The 19,508-nt window shown below is 36.1% G+C and overlaps 1 protein-coding gene across 1 annotated transcript; it reads right to left on the reverse strand.

The window, feature by feature from the left end:
- Positions 1-573: 573 nt before the first annotated feature.
- LOC135686946 (uncharacterized) lies at positions 574-16,206 on the reverse strand. Its single transcript, XM_065203358.2, has 13 exons — positions 16,048-16,206; positions 13,270-13,355; positions 12,769-12,863; positions 11,484-11,559; positions 10,963-11,030; positions 10,303-10,347; positions 9,339-9,418; positions 8,149-8,298; positions 7,663-7,748; positions 6,089-6,188; positions 4,438-4,491; positions 3,590-3,756; positions 574-2,670 (listed from the first exon to the last, which is right to left on the reverse strand). Exons 1-13 carry the CDS (start codon positions 16,160-16,162, stop codon positions 2,506-2,508), a joined length of 1,287 nt encoding a protein of 428 aa, XP_065059430.1. The 5' UTR covers positions 16,163-16,206; the 3' UTR covers positions 574-2,505.
- Between the last annotated feature and the right edge of the window lie 3,302 nt (positions 16,207-19,508).

The following is a 19,508-nucleotide window of genomic DNA, read 5'->3' on the forward strand; positions in this document are numbered from 1 at the left end:
TACGGAATCAATTGCCTACGGTGTGCTATTCCATCGTGATTGTTACATGCCACAGACAGCAGATGTGGACTAATTATGATGCGCCCTGGGGCATCAGCGGTGCGACCACATTTCTAAAAAGTGACCGGATGCTTACGCAAGTCCAGCGTGATGCTTGGGGAAAAAGAACAGAGAACAAATTACATTTTTATTTTACTTCTAGAAAAGCGTGGTCAGAAATGTCATTCTGAAGAAACAGTACGAGAAGGCGTGGTTTTTTGTTCCATAGTAATGGAACAACGAAAAATTTCGGTACAATATTCCTATCATTGGCAGCAACACGTGCAGCCCGAAAATTCGGCAATTTTAAAAGCGTAACAATGATATGATTATTGAACTTGCTTCTTTGACTCTACAGTGTCCTGGAGATATCACAATATGGTGTGTTCGGGGGAGGGTTGATGTCGAAGTGACGTTCTTCACTGCAGCAAAAGCGCTTATGCAAAAACTAAGAACATTTGGCGCAGTCCTTTTGGATTTTTTAATACAGCGAAGCAATTTCAAGTAAGTTGTCGAAACAAGAAAGAAGGCAAGTTTTTCAGCAACCAAAACATCCATCAAACGCATAATTTCTTATATTTTTCGTTTACTTCAATGTATCTATTGTTTACGTAGACTACCGTTAAAATTCTTTCATAGATTCTATATTACTACTCGCATGAAACAAATCTTAATAATAAAGGTAAATTTTCTTTTCCGTCGAAGAACTAATTTGACAAAGAACGATTTACATGAATACCAATAAGGATTTTGTTTCCAGTGGAACTATCTCAAGAAGCAACGATCTTACAGCACGACCTGCCGGTTCTCCTTCGATTATCATTATTCCAAATCAATAGTATAGTCAGGTGAGAGCGATGGCTGATGTTAATTACACTCGTTTTTGCGTGGCCATTATAATAAGTTGAGGTTGTGTGTGGGGTGGGTGGGACAGCATGAGAGATCTTGGGAGAGCATTGGGGGGGGGGTACGTTTGGGAACACGAGGGTACGTTTGGGAGCATGATGGTACGCGGAAGACCATGGGGGCATGTGGGGGAACATTGGGGTACGATGGGGAGCAAACATCAAATCAAAAAAGTAAATCAAGAATTTGACGAAAACATGGAACTTTAAACAAAGTGAATGTTGTCAAACTGGGTAAACAAATTAATAATTAAAAGCTGGCAAAGAAGTTCATCATTAAGAATCAAGCTTAACTGCTTGAGAAAACGAATGAGTGTGACTTCTACTAAATCACTGTGGAATCAATCAAATTAAATGTAATGGTTAAGAATTAAGTTAATTAACAATTTTCCATTAACACACATGACCCTTGTAATCAGACCTTCACGTGCTTTCAATGTTTTTGGGATGTATTGAGCTACCTGACGATAGCGACGGGCTGCCCAAAAACGAAAATATCAATAAAGAATAAGAATGGGAAACTGATATCAAATTCTCGATGACCAGCTACTTTCTATCGAGTAGGTTACCTGAGTAACGAAATGCAAAAAACCAGAGAAAACGCATCCTAACCGATTGGAAATACTGATAACAGTTTACAACTTTATAAATTCTTGTCTTTAGTTCCTTTCAACGCACAATAACATGTAGTCCATATATTTTAACCGATACAAAACAAACACGCTTTTACCACATCAGTGGTACATAATCACAACACGAAATCTAACAACAAGATTGAGAAGATTTTATTCAACTCTGTTATATAATTGTAAAATTAGGATGTGTACAGAGAGACTGTTTGGTCATCTTGCTTACTGGGATACCAAATGCTACCCTTATTGTCACAATAATAGGTCGAAAAATCGGGAAAAAAGCTTGGAAATGTTTGTCCCTCAGCTCAAGGGGAAGTTTTTAAACAAGGCTCAAGTGACTTTTCGAAATAAGGTTCAAAATTCACAGGGCATTTTATCGTGGAATACACACGCATCTCTCCTCTAGTGGGAAACGAATTAGAAAGGGGATTCATTCATAAGTAGTAAAACAATTCTACAGTATTCATCTTAACTTGTTTTTAATTTCTGATTGTTACTTTTGCTCAAAACTGAAGTTCAGGTGCCTGCTTCGACCGAAAATTTAATAGACTTTATATACCTTTGACTGAAATGTTAATCTTCTCCGCATTTTAACATACGTTGGAGCCCTCAGCAAAACCAAAGAAAATTTTATGTTCTCAAAATTGAGCAAATAGAGAGGCAGAAACCCGACATGTGACAAAGAAAATAGTTTGGAACCTTGCATTGCAAGTAGCATCCACGTAGTGGAAACAAAAACAGGAAAACCATTCAGCTACAAGACCGTTAGATTGAGGCTTTGGCCGCACAAAAAAATAATTACAAAAACAAATTTCAAACCAATACAGTGACAATTAAGTCTATGATTGTCAATGAGGGATCCACTTCAAAGCAAATCACTCATCATAATTATCTTTAAACAGAAGACGAAAGTTATAAAATCAAAATTTTCATACGACGATTCCAAGATGGAGGAACAGCATAGGGGCAATATAATTGCAGGCATAACCCATTGCTGTGTACGTCACGAATCTGATTGCAACATCGACATCCCAGGGGCTGCTTCCACGACTGCCGGCATTCGATTCTTGTGTCTTTTCCTCTTTTTCTTTGTTCTTTAAATGGAAAATGAAAACAACTCTTGACAAAATGAAACGATGACTATTCAATACAAAAGAGTTTCTTGAATGATAAAAATGAAATGAATTTGAGTTTAAAATATTTGATGACATAAGGCCTCTCGCAGCTACATATAGAATCTGGCCATCATGTAACATAATAGCCTTGTTTTAGTTGCTTTGGTTGGCATTTTTTCGTCGTTTTGTTTTTGCAGTGCAATGTCATAACTAAAGAGCCACAAAAGCATTATTCTAAACATCATAAGGTAATGAGCTATAAAATGAAATCTGGCCACACTAATTAGCTACACGATAAAAATTGCTCCAGGTATTCTAAGCGCAATTACCTACGAGTATAAGACTCTTTAAATTTGGGTTATACATGAAAGAATGACCATACGATAATACTGGGCTGAATAAATAATAACCCTCAATTATCCGTATATTTCGAAGTGTTTACCCGATGTTCTGTTTCCTCTACTCGTAATTCTTCTCATTATTGTCTTTTCCTTATAACTTAGATTCTCGTCATTAAAATTACTTCCTTTACCGCTTTTTCATTCGTAGAAAAGAAACAATTTTTTATGCTACCACCCAGAAGCTCTCCGTGGTAGTGATACAATATACAAATACCTTACACAGTTATCGTAGTTATCGAATACAGGTTTTAGTAGCCTCGTTTCTCTCTTCGTTTACCAGTTCCTGTGCTCCATTTCTCTCTCTTGATTTCATCAAAAGCTCTCTTGCTAAACATGTCACTGACACTACCACTTCATTAATTAATTGCCGAGCTTCCTAAGAATGTCAATAAACTTGGTTTTTTTAAACTGTCACTTCTTTTCCTCATTAGGTAGGATATCCCTATCAAAACCCCAATGCTAAGACGTCACCGTTTCTTTTTATGAATCTAACTCACCGAAGTAACAGGGGGCAACTTGAATCCTTTGTGGTATCCCGTAAAGAACGGGATTCGAGTACTGCTACCATGGTAATATTCAATCCCTGTTATCCGTAAAAACATTGGAAAGACAACACTCGTCATCTTCTTCACCAAAAAGCGACTAGTCAAAACTAGAGCGCCACCTTAAAAGAAAAAGACACCCTCAGTAACATACTAGCCGAGTCTAACACGGATTCAAAAACAACTGGGAAGACAAAAAGTAGAACTAAATGAATGGATGATGATTAAGATTTTTATGAGAGGGTAGGGGGTGTAAAAAGCAAAAGTTTTCTAGATGATAAACATTAGGGGATGTTAAATATATTACCCATATAAACGAGGCTTCGAGGCGAGAGTAAAGACATCGAGCGTTGACAAAAGGGAGTGACATACCCGAATAGTTGGGATTTCGGTGAATCAATGCTATTGGCAGACATGAGAGTGATCACGTGAGTCAGAAAAAAGTAGCTGCCGAGATAATATGGAACTTCATGAAAACCTTAAAGGAGTTGGCCCATATCTAAAATAACTCGAGCAATGTTGTTCTAACGGCACCACTTTGTTTTCTATAGGCAATCTTCAAGCAAATAAATTGAATCCAACTCTTCCAATACTGAAGCCCATTTCATTTTTAGCATTTCTGCCAGAAGCAGCTGGAAATGAGTAAAATTGGAATGTTTGGGTTTGCTATAGAGGGGCCTAAACAAGTCATGTTTATTTGAGACCGTACATTTGCCAAAGGCTCCTTTTATTGGTCATAGAATGTTTCTGACTGTGACAAGAAAAAGAATATGAAGTTATTATAAAACAATTTAAAAAATTACCGAGAAAGAACCGTAGAACCATAAAAAGGAATATCACCGACCAGGATGACGAGCCTGTAACAAAAAAGCGTAAAAATGAATAGAATTGCCTTTAACGGAAAGAATGTATAGGTAACAAAAATTTATGCCGATAAGAATTTCAACTGATATAACTTCAGAAACCTATCAAAATCTTTTTAAGTTTTGTAAGTGCCATGGTGGACTAAATTACATCTGCTGGTTGCCGAGCCAAAATGGACATCGTGCAGATGGGAAAATCTCCACCTGGCTTCAATTTATCAAAAATGTATCGCCCGATCGCCAGGTGGGTCTGCCATTTCGGGTCATTCTCACGGGGTTCCAAGAAACATGACAAATGCGATAAACGGTTAATCGAAGTAAGCAAGCAGTAGTGTTCCTGGATTGATAAATTCTCTCACGGAGCAGACACAACGCCTCAAACACAGACGCCAGTCAATCAGCCCCTGGGAACGTTAACCAAAAAACGTTTGCGCGTACCGTGATCTAATAACAGACTTTTCGATAACGTCAATCGAGCGCAGGAAACTTGAACGTTTTTGTCTTGCGGTGTTTTTGTTGCGGCATCTTTTTTCATGTTCTAGGTCTCGTTTGCTGTGTCGACCCTACATCTGTGCTGCAAATCTTAGGACTTCAGCTTATCATGCCTTAAAACAGGCAACAGCTTCGGTCATCCAAGAGAGAATATTTAAGGCGAAATACAAAAAACATGCCGTATGTCTGATCTGTCAACTGGGTCTAGCCGGGCGACATAAATGAATATTACATGATTCTGTGTTCTTGCCTTGCCTTCAAAATTTCCCAATAGCATTCTTTCCAACAGCGCGGTAGAACGTTTCCAAAACTTTGAGATTTTATTGTAAATGTGTCCCTGGTGCTATGTTTAAAAAACAGACCAAAGTGACAGTTTACCGAGCACTTCAGTTCCTTCCTTTTAACTAAACTTCCCTGGGGTCCTTTCTCTTTTTCTAGGGCAACGTTTTTCACTGGATCTCAAAGCAGTGTCGCTATAGATAATAAGCACGCGGTTTATTTCCACGAGGCGGATTTGGCAGTAACTTCCCGGCGAAACCGCTGACATACGCAAAGAAGCATGCAGACTGTTTATCTAACAAGCAATTAGGCAAGGAAGTAGAAAAGCGTTTTATTTTTTGCGGCAAAATATTTCTAAGCTAAATCTTGGCACATTCGCCATGGCTGTAAATTTTCTCGGCGATTCGAGGAGAAATTAGCGTTGTTAAAATACGCTTGATTCGTATCAACGATAACTTGATTTTACATCTATAGCTACCTAACGTCATTTTAATCATAAAAACAAATACAGGAAAATACACTTCAAATAAAATTCTTCAAGCAAATGTACAAGAAAATCTTTTAGCTGCATATACTGTTGTTTCATTCCAAATATACTTCGTGTCTTTACGTTCGGTAATTAATTTTTGCATATCATAAGAGGCTCCTGCTTTAACTAAAATTGTACGGGTTGCCTATTCCTCTTTCTGCAAGGTGCAGCTGGCAAACTTTACCTGAGGCAGGTATGAGGGAGAATCAACGGATCACAAAGGCATAAATATCGAATATCGACACATGACAATAGGAATATTGATGTAATTGGGAGCGAAACACGACTTACTGTTATTAATTGAGTCAATAATCCCTTTGAAGGGTGGGTGAGGCCCGCTGACCATAGTGCGAGCGAGAACGAACCCTACTGCTACACCGGACATGCATACCTGGAAACAAGTTGACTTCGATTATAAACATGAACTCTGGTTGCATCATATACAAAGGGATTTTTCAGATGCAGAACGACTAACGAAAATCAAAATGGTATTTCAGAGGAGAGCAATTAACACAGACAGTGATACTTGCCATTGACCTTTCTTACCAACACAATGTTACAGAAAACCTAACAGTAACTACAATTAGCATTCTCACGACGAACAAATCCTTTCGAGATACAGAACTAGGCAAAGATATAAGATATAAAACCAGGCAAAACTTTCAAATACAAAGGCAAAACGTTGTTTATAAAAGCTAGGAGACAGTCTCATACAAGATATGGCTTTAAGTTTGAAGACAGTAGGAAGTAAAGAAACAGTAGAACTGAATATGGTAACTCTCAATTGATAAAACTAATTTGCATTTCATCAGCAAAGCTACGAAGATACGGAAAACATCAGGTTTCATGTCCAGATATGATTTTACTTGCATTAAACTATTTTCAACAGGAAAAAAAAACAAAAAAAACGCAGAAAAGGGGAAGGGTGAATAACAAGTAAGCATCGATTTCCTTGTTAAATTTCATACATGCGATTGTTAATATCAGAAAGTTTTAGCTTTCTTTTTTTAGAGAAAGAGCTTTTCTCCCTTATTTTGATATCAGGTAATAACAAACATAGTACTCTACATGTAAAAGCTAAGAAAATGTTTATACTAGATTCAAGCAACAATTCCAATTTCCACCTGCTGGAATTGCTTCAAAGCTGTTGCCTACAGCTAATTAAAAAACTCAAAAAATTTGAAACTCTGTTGAAACTACGAAATAACAAAGTGCTTAAATCATTTTCAAAGTCTCCCGCTGCTTCTAGTGCAAACTTGCTGAATTGTATTAATTGAGAAACAGCCATCAAAGCAGTTTTAGCTAAAATATGAAATCGCTGAATTGACAACTGCAGAGGAAAGTCAAAATGAGATTTAAAAGCGAATTTCTCTTTGGGTTATGAATCATTGATCTAGGTGTAAATATAATCGGAGTGAGTCTGCAGGACGACCACTACTGTCCACAGTCTTTTAACACTTAATTCTGGGAATATGGCCCGTATAGAGCTCTTAGTTCGAAAGTGTGGAGGAAAAAGAACTGTAGAAGACGGAGAGAGGAGAATAAATCGTTCATATAAAGAATCGAAAGGTTAACGCATCTGGGAAGAATAAATGATTCAAACTTAAAAGATTCTAGGCGAACAAAAAACCAGAAAAATGTAAATCTTTTCTCCTGACGATATCCTTAAGCTCTGAAAATCTTTCTCGGAAAATCAACAAAAAAGCGGGGTTTGAAACTTTTTGTTTTTGTTTTCATTGGTGTTTTTTGCGGGCAACGTGACCACCAGACTTACTGGTCTCTGACAAAGGGCTTTAGCTCGTGATATCAGGGGGTTTATAAGGAGTTAAAATGAAATAGCTGAAAGCAACTGAATGCCAACGTACCGATTCTGTGAATGAAAGTGTCTCTAGGTCAGGTCTTGGGTGGATAAATAACATAATTATGACGTATACCGGCACTAGCATTGCTCCTAGAAAGAAATCGAAGAAAAATGAGCTAATACGAAACACTAACCAAGAAAAAAGCTGCCAAATGTAAATAAATCAAACAATAAAGATGAAAACTTATAATTAAAGAGAAAAAACTAACTCTTCATGTAGTTTTGGAAGATTATGGTGATCGAGTTGATAAGCAGATTTTGATGTTGATTAAATTGATAAGCAAATCAAATATATGACATACACAATACATATCAAACACAACTAAAAAAGTGACAGAAAAAAGATTTAAACTTCACTTTAAAGGCTTTTTACGTACGTAATCCTTATTTGAGAGCCCCCAAAAAACCGATCTTAGAGGAGAATTAAATGACAAGGATACAGACAACTGTGACAAATTGGCAACACTTGGCTAGAAGAGGATGACGTTACCTTGCCCACTGACAGCAGTAGCCCGATCAAGAATATCATCATAGTGCAGCCAAGCCGACAATGCAAGGCAACCAAGGAGACTTCCTGCAACAACATCAGCAGGGCTGTGAACACCAAGGTATATCCGACTAAGCATGACGGAAAACGACCCTAAAATACAGGAGATTCGAATGATTTTAATAAAGAATATTCACGACAGAAAATAAAAGTTAGACTCACGTTTTAAGGTAGAGTAGTTGCTCTTAAACATAAATTTTCTTGTCATTATGCTTGTAAGGTACCCGGAGTGGGTGGGCTCAGGTTCTTTCTATATCAAATCAGATGGGAAATCAATAGCCTTCTAATAAATTATCACTGAAAAATGTGCAAGAGTATTGAAAGTAAAGATCAACAGCGCGTTTCTTACGGGTCTTAAAACTGTCTAGGTCTAAACAACTGTCTTGATGAAGAACAAGGAACAAGACAAGCAGTAAATCAAGAACATATTATGATTTCGTTTCGATATTTTATTGCTGGCAACTACACGGGGGATTGCTTGGGTACTGAACGACATAAAGATCGCGACTTCATCTACTCTTTCAAGTAGGCTTTCAAGTAGGCATTGAGAAAGCCATTGGCGCATAAGCAGTGTTCAACGTATTCTACCAGGAGTTGCGCAACGATTCCATTGAGCATGAAACACGGAGTTATAGTCTATAACCGTCCTGTTTAACACCCCCAAAACGTCTATTTCATCCATATATATAGCAGTGCTATTTCTTTCAATGCGTAATTTTGAAATTGGGCCAAACTTCCATTGTAGTCTTTAATATGTATATATAATATATAACATTTAGAGTATTGTAAATAGTTGGTCAGCTGAAAAAAATCTAGATGTTGACAACAAACAACTTACTTCAAAGCAAAAACTTACTTCTAATTTCACAATGGGGAAAAACGTTCTCGATTCACTCAATTTAAAAATGTTCTCGGGTAACAGTCACAAACAAGGAATTGATGAAAGAGGATAATTTTGACAATCGAATATATGCCATCCCTTCAAGCAGTATTTCGTTTTGCTTTATTGAACATTCTTGAGAAAAAAATCCTGGAAAGTTGGAGCCTTTTATATTTAGCAAGTAAAACGGAATAAAATAAAGTTTTGCCAGCAATTGTGGGAAAAATGGTCAAAATCGACGACAACAACTTACAGGTAACAATGAAACAAAATAGGATGACATATTGGACTGTGGTGAGATTGTAATGGAGATAGGAGTAGAACCAGATGTACCTGCAAAAGAAAACAAGGGAATAAAGCATGACAATAGGGATACGGCAGAGCAGGCCCTCGCGATAGGAGGAGGTGGGGTGTCACACCCCCTTGAAAAGATCGCATTTTCTCACTTCCGTTAAAATATTATCCTACTTTGTTCTTTATATTCTAGTCCTGAATTCAATATGCGGGATCTATAATTCCTGGATTCAAGAATACAAGGAGATGACCAGGGCAGAAATTCAGGCTTCAGCTTTCCTTTCCAGATATATGAGAGCTTCCCTTGCGCATATCTCAAATCAAATGTGAAAAGAAGTTGTGTGTTTAGTAAAGTCATTAGCTTGTGGTTACAAGACTTATTGCGATGATGAGCTCAACTGGGTTTTAGTTTTAGAATTATGACTATCAATTGACTATTAAAGGCGACCATCTTGGATGCAACTACCGTTTTTTTCATTGCAATAGCTAGCACAAACATAACTCCCAGGACTCAGTTGCAACGCGTTACGTGTTACTCAGTTGTAACGCGTAGTTAAAGTACACGTGTCACCAATAAAAATCATACCTTTCCTCAAAGGTCTATTCGTCACTCACATTGAGCTAAATACTCTTATTAAAGGGGGCCGCTAGATATGCAAAATATATGCCCGGTTGAATTTTCATCCACTCTACCCAACTACAGGTTAGTGGAAGAGCATAATTAATTTTATTTCCTTTAAAGGCTTACCTGTTCTACATATGTATATAGCTGCTAAGGGGCCGAGTTAAACTTGAAGGAAAAACATTGAAAACACAGAAAATTAATTTGAAATGAATTTGAAATGGCCAGCTCTTTCATTTACAAAGTTATCAGCTGTGAAATCAAAATGCTATGAGCCTAAAAAACAACAAAGTATTCCTACCATGGGACTACAACAGCAAGAACTGCATGATGACTTGGAAGGGCCCTGAAATTATATAAACAAACACATTGGTTAGAAACAATTTGCCGTTCAATGATTATGTTCTTTGTTCAATTACTCTCAGAATCTTGGCAGCAATATGTACAATATGTAATCCAATTTAACTCTTTCAATAACCTGCAGCATTGACATTTGTTTTAAAGAATCACTTATCTGTTAATTCGAGCGGCCTATCTGTTAACTCGAGTGGCCTATCTGTTAACTCGAGTGGCCTATCTGTTAACTCGAGTGGCCTATCTGTCAATGTTTTCCTTGGTTTTTATTTCAGCTTTATCTATTACTGTTTGCCTAATTTGCTGTCTCTTGCATTTTATCATCGTACAAAAATGGCTATATACTAGAAATATATTTGACTGCAAAACAATACAAGAACTACACACAGACATAGCAAGTCCTTCTTTCACTTATAATACAAACACAGTGATCCTATATGCAACATAGTTGATAAAGAGTGTCTGCCTACTAAGCAATTGGTGATGTTAGCAAGAAGAAAGGAGAATTAATATCTAAATATCTAGCTCTAATATGGTATTTAAAGGATATTAAAAGCAAACTAGGATAAATAAGAGACCAAACAATGACATAGACAAATAAACTTGCCATGTGTTAAAAGAAGGCTCCAGGGGGTTAACTGGGGGACTTGGTGGCCTTGGCAAGCACAGGCTGTTCTGTAAAACAAAATTTGTTTATTTATCAAAACATAACTAAAAAGAGTACCTTAACTTTATCTCAAAAAGGACATATATGGTTAAGTGTTTTGTTATAAATTTCTTTACATGATATCAAAAAAATATTTGATGTATTCTAAAACTGTTGTCACAGTTGAAGACATGATGATTATACTGTAACACTCATACACCAGAAACCCCCATCAATGTTCTTTGAGGTGAGATCATTGGAAATAACTTGTGCAAAGCTTTGACTGCAAGGCTTTGATCACAGGAAAATATTATGGCAGAGTAACATATTTGGTCATTGTCTATTATGTGATTTTTGATAGAGATTTCAACATGCTACAATTTTTCTCAAATACTCTTGTTGATTTAAGTGCAAAGGCTTTCCAGTGTTGTCTCTGTGCACCAAAAAAAATCTAATTACAAATAGAATTAGTTCAAACAAACCTTGAGAAAATTGGCAGCATAGAACCCAACAGCCATAAGAATACAACACAGCCTGGCAAGTCTTATATCAACAATCCTAGGGGAAAATCATTTCATATTTTGGGAAAATTCTTCATTTATGCTTATGAGCATTTGATAAAACACAGAATTACAAACTTTTAACATTGAATCAAGAGGTGCAAAAAAGGAGGTTTAGGTGCAAGGATACTAGGGACACGGTTTTGGATGTTGCTGAAAAAGTGAGAAACCATGTCAAGAAGCATTAATAATTAGGAGCTTGCAAAAAACTAACAGCAAAGAATTGATTTCCAGGTTTTTTCAAGAGTATAATGGGCTTTCAAATGAAATCGAGATGCTCCTGCAAGCAATATTTGCTACATTGATCAAATGTTCAGTTGAGTCTGTTGCTGAAAGTATAATCAGCAGCTACAACATAAGGAATAATCTTGAAAGGCCAATAGGAGAGATAGTAGCCAAAGGTTGTAGGATGGGATGGGTCTGTGCTTAGGCAATGTGACTAAATAGTAAAAGAGGCTTTGAACAATTACTTTGGAGTCAGTTTAACTAGAGACTGACACTTTTATGAATGCAGGTCAGACTGACATACGCTCAGCTAGTATGACAACCAAGATAATAAAGCAAAAAGCATTAAATTTACCCTAAAACATGAGGTATGAACAAAAAATATAATAAATAGCGTAACTGACACTAAAATATTAAGCAACAAAAATTTGAAGTAATCCCAGGAATATTGAAATGTTTATACAAGGTCACATTCAGCAGCAAAATTTTTCTAACGTTTTTTCTACAACCAGGTTCTAAAAATAGCACTGAAGATTTTTTTGTAACCTTCTACCTTTGAAGGGGTGAAATAAATGGGGCGTAGCGAATTATAATCAATTTTTTCCCATTTCTCTAGCTTTGCCATTGCAACTTTTCATTGTTTGTTGAACTTAACTTTATTAAACTAGTGCACTATATTTTATGCATGTGAGTTTAAAAAAAAAAACCAAAGAAAGGTTAAGCTGGTCGCTGGCTTGCTACCAGTAAAGAATTTTTTTTTGATAACTTAACACTTTTCTATTCTATGTCCCCTGTTGCTTGAAGTGTGAAGCATAGCCTCTGTAGCTTAATCACGATATCAAGAAAAAATAGATAAAAAAATTTATTTTGGTTTCAAAAATTCCTTGCAATAATCCATGCATATGGCATTTTTTAATGCTTTCAATAATACACTTTCAACATAGTTTTGGGCCGACATTAATGAAAATCTAAAATACCTTACCAGGTCAAGAAACAAACTAAAAGACCATAAAATTCTTCTGTTCCAAAAAGACTTGCAACTCTGAGGATTTTTGTGGCCAGTGGATGACGTCTCACCTTAAAAATTAAATGGTCATATGTAGTTCTCTCAATGATGAACTGGAATAAATCAATATCAACTGAACAATGTATTCAAAAAACCTGTGACTTATTTGGAAAATTTCATAAGCAAATACAGATTTTCCTGAATATATCCATTTTAACCATCAAGAGGATAGGTATTGGTAAAGAAATAAAAAACAACAAGCACAAACTGGCATAACAAATATTCCATATAATAATACGCCTGGCAATTAAAGCCATATGATACCATTAAAAGTATATATCATTAAAAGCATATATCACTTTCACAATAAGATACTGTAATGAACAAGTGTATATGTTTTTGCAAGGAGAACATGCAGTTGTGTATACCACTTGTAAGATTTATGATGAAGATGCGAAAGAAAACAAAAAAAATTACCTGCACTGCAACCAAAACTGGCGTTCCAATCAATATACTTGCCAGTAATCTATGGCGTATCCATCTTCCAAATGGTCCTAGCTTATCTAAAAACAAATAAATCCATATTAATATGATGAAAAAATTTAATGCATAAAAAATTGTATGATTTTTACTTTCATTGGTTGACTTAGCCAGTTGTTAAAAATGTTTTAAAAGTACTGGAGCTATGAAAACATACAAAGGCCCAGTAAAATGGAATTTAGTGTCCCATTAAGATTTCCCACCTTGAAATGTTTAGCAATTCAATTGAGTGCTACAAAGTATTAATATAGAGCCACAATATTCAGTTACTTACAATTTTATCAAATGCTAGGAAGTAAAGTAAATTTTGGCACAAAACCAGATAAAAAAGAACAGTGTTCTTTTAGACAATTTGCTATCACCTGAATCTGAATCTGATTCATACAAATCAACAATCTTTCAACAGGTATTTGCTTTTCTGGCATCTCATTATGGTTCAGCTGCAAATCAATATTTCTTTTTGCTTTTTAGACACATATTCTCTTTACAAACCTGACCAGTTATTTTCATATACTGATGTTTACAAACAAATGTCCATTAATTTATTGATGAATTACATGTTGAATATAAAAACTTTGAAATACAAAGTATTAATATTGCAACTGGACTCATATTCCCAAATCATAAATTTAGCTAAAACAATCAAATCTTGGTAGTCCTACATACAACAAGAAAGCACCTTTACCCTATATCTTCTGGTAATATTTTCCAGAATATAAAATTCACTCCATAAATTAATTTTAATGATATGATTCAAACTTGGTACCTTGAAGTAATGACTTGAAATACTGTGTCATTAATTAATTTACAGAATTCTATCATCGTTTTCATCTTGCCAGAAATTCATGCCTCACATTGTTAATGACTATCAAAACGGCTTGGGACACCAAACTATTTTTGTTGTGTGTTTCTATTTTTTGTTTTATTTCCCCAATACTATTATTACTTCTGCCCCCTTTTCCCCTAGAACAATGTTGGTAATTTGGAAAAATAATTGAATACAACTATTTTAGCATTTCCAGTTTTCCATTGAATTTTGCATTGTTCTTATCATACTGCTGTCTTTTGCTAGTCCAGTAGCAAAAAAACCAAAGAAGTAGATACAGAAAATTGTTAAGGGCGGAAAACATTGTTTTTTGAAGATGTTTGATTCTTTAGGTGACCTTAGATATGCTATCAGTCAAAAAAGTTCTGGATTCCACCATTAGATCAAAATATAAACAAAAAATCTAAACTTTAAAACTTCTTTCAAAAATTTAATATGATTTTGGGCTAGATTGCCTTCTATTATGACTTTATTTCATTTTTGAACATTTTAATTCATTTCTGCTGAACAGTTTTGCTCTTTAGCCCAATACTTCTATAATGAGTATTGCAGACAAAATTTACCATAAAAATGACTGTTACCACCTAATGGTTACTCGACAATGCTGTTTTATTTCAATAACCAAGTTTTAGATGGGAAATTACAGACTTTCTATGAAAAAGAAAATGTTTTTTCAACTGTCCTAGCATTCAAAGGTGTGTCAAACCTTTGAATAGTTCACTCCTTGTAAACTTGATTACATCATGCACAAACAGCTAAAAAAATTCTGATTATCCTCGCATGCCTTCACATTATCAGTTCTTGTGGCTGGATCAAGATAATGATCCATTGCTTGCCTTGGTTACAGCTTCAAATAGACCTCAGAGTTTAAGTTATAATTGAACATAGTAAACATTCCTCTATCCAGTCACATTGTATCTGTTGAGCATGAAACCATTTGAATGACCTAATCACTAAGAAAACAAATATTTACCAGCTGAAATATGCAAAGGTCAGTTCCAGATATTCAAACAAAGTTGAGAAGCCATTCCTGACTTTTTGAAAAGCCAAAAAAAACAGCAAACATAATCTTTAAATTTTCATAGTTAAACTATTTTACATTATAACTGCACTGTTAATGAGACATCATTAAATGTTATGTATGTGTCAGGCATATAATGAAGAACACTACAAACTGTGCCATCCCATTACAAACTGGGCTAAGAAGATGATAGAGAAATTGTGTTTAGCAGTTCCTTTACAACAGAATAAATGCAGGGAAATTTGAATCTACTGTTATCTTCTTTGAGTTTTTATCACACCTACTCTAGTTTTTATCACCATTAGTTCTTCTTAAAATAGGCCAGGGGCATGGATGATGGCATCTACTTAATAAGTCAAACAAATATAATTATGCTTTCAAAGCTTCCAGTTTTGGGAAATTGGTATTACAAAAACCACACACAGGGAGTGGTGACTTTAATGGAAAAATTTCATTTTTAATTCTAGGCCTAAGTCGATTATCAACAATTCAGTAATAACTGATCCATTGCAACTGCAGTAAAGTTTGGATCACTCTTAAGGTCAATTCCTGTCCAAACTTAAACAAGACCGCTGGACATGCCCTGTCAAGAATTCTTCGTATCACACAAAGCTTGTTTTGGCGAGATTCCGCTAAGAAACGTCAAAAATAAAACCAAAAAACGCAAAAAATATGTGAAATAGGAAAATTCTAACGAATGAAAGTAACTCATATTTTATCTTGCGATCTGGACTTTCACAACAGGGCTCTACGCGATGGTTTGGCGGATATGATTCGTGAAATCAACATTCCAGTAGAAAAAATTTCAAGATTCAATCGTCTAGGCTAGGGGTCAGATTTCCTACTCTCAAAACGCAGTAATACATACCTATAGGCGCATCAACTGTTGTTTCGCGTGAATCAGTTGTTTTTGGACTACATTCATCAAAGCCACGGACATTTTGGGCAAGCGATCCGTCCTTCCTAACTGCCCGGCCCTCCATTTTTGCGAAAGGACACAATCAAAGAACCAGCCTCTTTATGATTCACGGGGACAGGCTGAAAAAGTAGTCTGCGATCTATCGTGTGATTGATTCGGTCCAATCAGGGGATTATTTTGTCCAAGGAATATGATCACTATGGATCGCTTACGGAATATGATCACTATGGGATATGATCAGGAATATGATTACTATGGAATATGATCAGGAATATGATCACTATGGATCGTTGACCATTGCTTGGAGTGTCAGTTAAAAAAGTAGCATTGGCAACGGCCCTTGGCCCTGTACACTTTTTGGCTCTAAGTTATTTTCCCAAGAGGGGGGTGACAGGGGGGGTCGTTGGTACCGGTACCACATGGTTTGGTACCATGTTCCACCTACATGAAAGGTTATGGTACCATGTAACCACAGCTTTTATTTAAAAAAATGGCTGATAATGCAGATACAGTATTCCATCTAATAGTTGCATAACGTAATTACAGTTTGAAATCAAGTCTCCTGGATGCTTTAATGATTGTGGATGCGAATTTGGAACGTTGTCGAGATGAAATGAAAGTTAAGCTTATTTCTTAATTCCTAATATTGCTCCCCTTGTTATGTGGACAATTACTTTAAGAAATGATTTTATCAAAATTTTTTTATTAAATCTGATATGTTTTCTATTCTTCTGTTTTAAGGATGAAACGTTAATTGTCATTTTCGAGTCCTGTCGTTTATCAAAAATACTTTTATTTGATAATTACTATAGAAATCTCTCAACGCAAAGAGAGGGTTATAGTGGCATTAAAAACCATGGAAATCTCCATGGTTTTTAATTAAAAAAGGTTCAGTACAAACAGAAGATGAACCCGAAATAACTACACCAGGGCTGTCCAACTCTTTCTTTGGATGGGTCATTGACGGAATCTTACTGCACAGGCAGTGTTAGAAAACATGAAGTCTCTGCGGAGGACACATTGTAAATAATGAGTATTGTTTAGTTTATTTCCGTGATGTATATAAAGGGATTTATTCGAGGTTGGGGGACCTTTTCGTTGATGGGACTTTTGATTGATAGAACTTTGATTGTTGGATTGCTTGAATGGAGATGGTTTTGTTGATCGATTGGAACACGAACGCGTGTATTGAATAAAAGTTGATTATGTTTCGAGAATATATGGATATTGTTTAGTAATCGTTTATATTGGAATCTAGATTGAACATTCATTGTTTACAAATACCACTGATTGAGAGAACCTTGGAATTATAACCAGTTTGTTTTCCTCTTGTTGATCTTGAACTGAATTTATCGTACGGGAACATTGCTCGGTTTAATTATTCCGGCAGAAATTGTTTATTTGGCAATGTTATCCATCAGGCAGGCCAGATAAATAATAATGTTAATCATCGGCAGATTTTGCATTGAACAAGGAATTGATTAAAAATTGCAATTGCAAGAAAAATTACACGAAAAGTTACATAAGCTGTCACACGAAAAAATTATCAATGTGAAATGTTAAAATTTTTGTTTTCAGAAATTTTATCACATCACACATTAAACTTGTGATTGACGTGCAAAGAAAGTCATTTAAATGTTTTTCTGTAACTTGACTTCGTCTGTTCAGCTTCGTAAAAATAATGCTTAAAATAATGCGAATGAATGCCTAATAATGAGGAAGTATACCCAACAATTAAAAGGTATGCCTAATAATTAATCATAAAAATATACTCAAGGACCATAGTCATAAATACTCAATATACTTAAAGGATAAAGTTATTGACTTGGAACGTCTGGCCCGCGGGCCGTATGTTGGACACCCCTGCCACGCACATGCAGTGTATAGAAAGCTTGAAATAAAATTTTAAATATTATGACACGTCAGCAAATTTCAAGGTAAAAATAGCACATTCACGCCACGCCAAAGCAATTACGCCAAAAATTTTCCGGAGAAATACGCCAAAATTCGGCGGACGTACCGCTGTTGTACGCCAAAGATCTTTGGTGTAACATACATGCTTTCCGGTATTGCTGTTGCAGAGTCATCAGACTGGGCTTCAAAAGAAGGCTCTTCCGTTTTTCTGACGTTTTCACGTGCTGAATCTTCGTCATCTTCAATATCTCCTCGCGAAAGTCGTATCATCTTGACAAATGATGGAAGGAAAGCTTGAAAGTGCGTCACCTCTAAAATAATCTTCTTTTACCCTACCTATCACGCTGTTGCAAAATTCAAATTCTTTCCCCTCTATTTGATGAAAATTTTGCCAGATACTCTTTTTGGCGTGTGTCTGAACATGTCACGAATCCTCCAGAACCAAGAAGAAATTCAAAGAATCCTGATTGAGGTGGCTGTCTAAAAAAATACATCATATTACTGTTGCTAATGGTGACAGCGTTTTCAGTATCAATCCTGCAAAATTCCCCTCTCTGCTATTACCTTAGAGCACACTGACTTCATCAACCACAATATCTGTATTATCTTTAGTGGCGAAGGTTCGAATATTCTGTTGACGAATTCCTTGCCCGAAATCTGAGCAACGTCAAAGTAAATTGGCTTCAGTCTTGGGGTCGAGTTAAAATCTATCAAAACCCTGATGAAATATTCGTTGGTAAATGTTGAAAGGGCCTTCATTTTAACGATTGACTTCAAGTTTAGTTTGTACTGTGCAATAATTTTTTCCAATTTCTGACGCTCTTGTGAGAGGGAGTGCCCTGGGGTCTTTGACGCTGACCGTTCACATTAAAAATAAATATTTGCATTCATTACAATGTCATGGAGCATTACTTGCATTTCTGAGTAGTGGTGTTGCGTCCTCTAGTCCACTTGCAGTCGAAAATTTCAGTATTTCTTGAAGAATATTGAATGCTTGGTAGGTGTTACTGAAGATCTGGCAATACTGAATAACAAGCTGAGCCCCTGTTGCTATCCTCAAACTGTTTGCATCGATAAAAAATAATGAATTTCCCTCCCCTGTGATTGCCACAAGCTTTTCTAAGGAACTAACACCTGAGTGTCCATCAACTGACTTGCATTCTCCTGTCCCTAAGATGCCTTCACTTTTATCGCTTGCAGCACTGTACTAGGTACCACCCTTTTGGTACCATGGTACCACTACTCTGTCACCCCCCTCTCCCAGTACATTCACCGCAGGCACCACGCAGCCAATGGACATACAGGGGCTAATGCCTCCCCCTACATTTTTACAGTAATAGATTTGAACATTTGTTGAAAGTTTACTAAAACGCCGCGCAACTCTGGAAGGCTAACTGTATCGGATCTTTCGTAGTAGCGCACTTTTAAAAATGGAAGGAAGCAAGTATCTTATGAAGGCTTGAAAGGACGTGGCCTGACAAAATTTGTCGGGTCAA

The sequence above is a fragment of the Rhopilema esculentum genome, chromosome 6 (assembly GCF_057945365.1).
Source record: "Rhopilema esculentum isolate cy_ngs chromosome 6, ASM5794536v1, whole genome shotgun sequence".
Lineage (NCBI taxonomy): Eukaryota > Metazoa > Cnidaria > Scyphozoa > Rhizostomeae > Rhizostomatidae > Rhopilema > Rhopilema esculentum.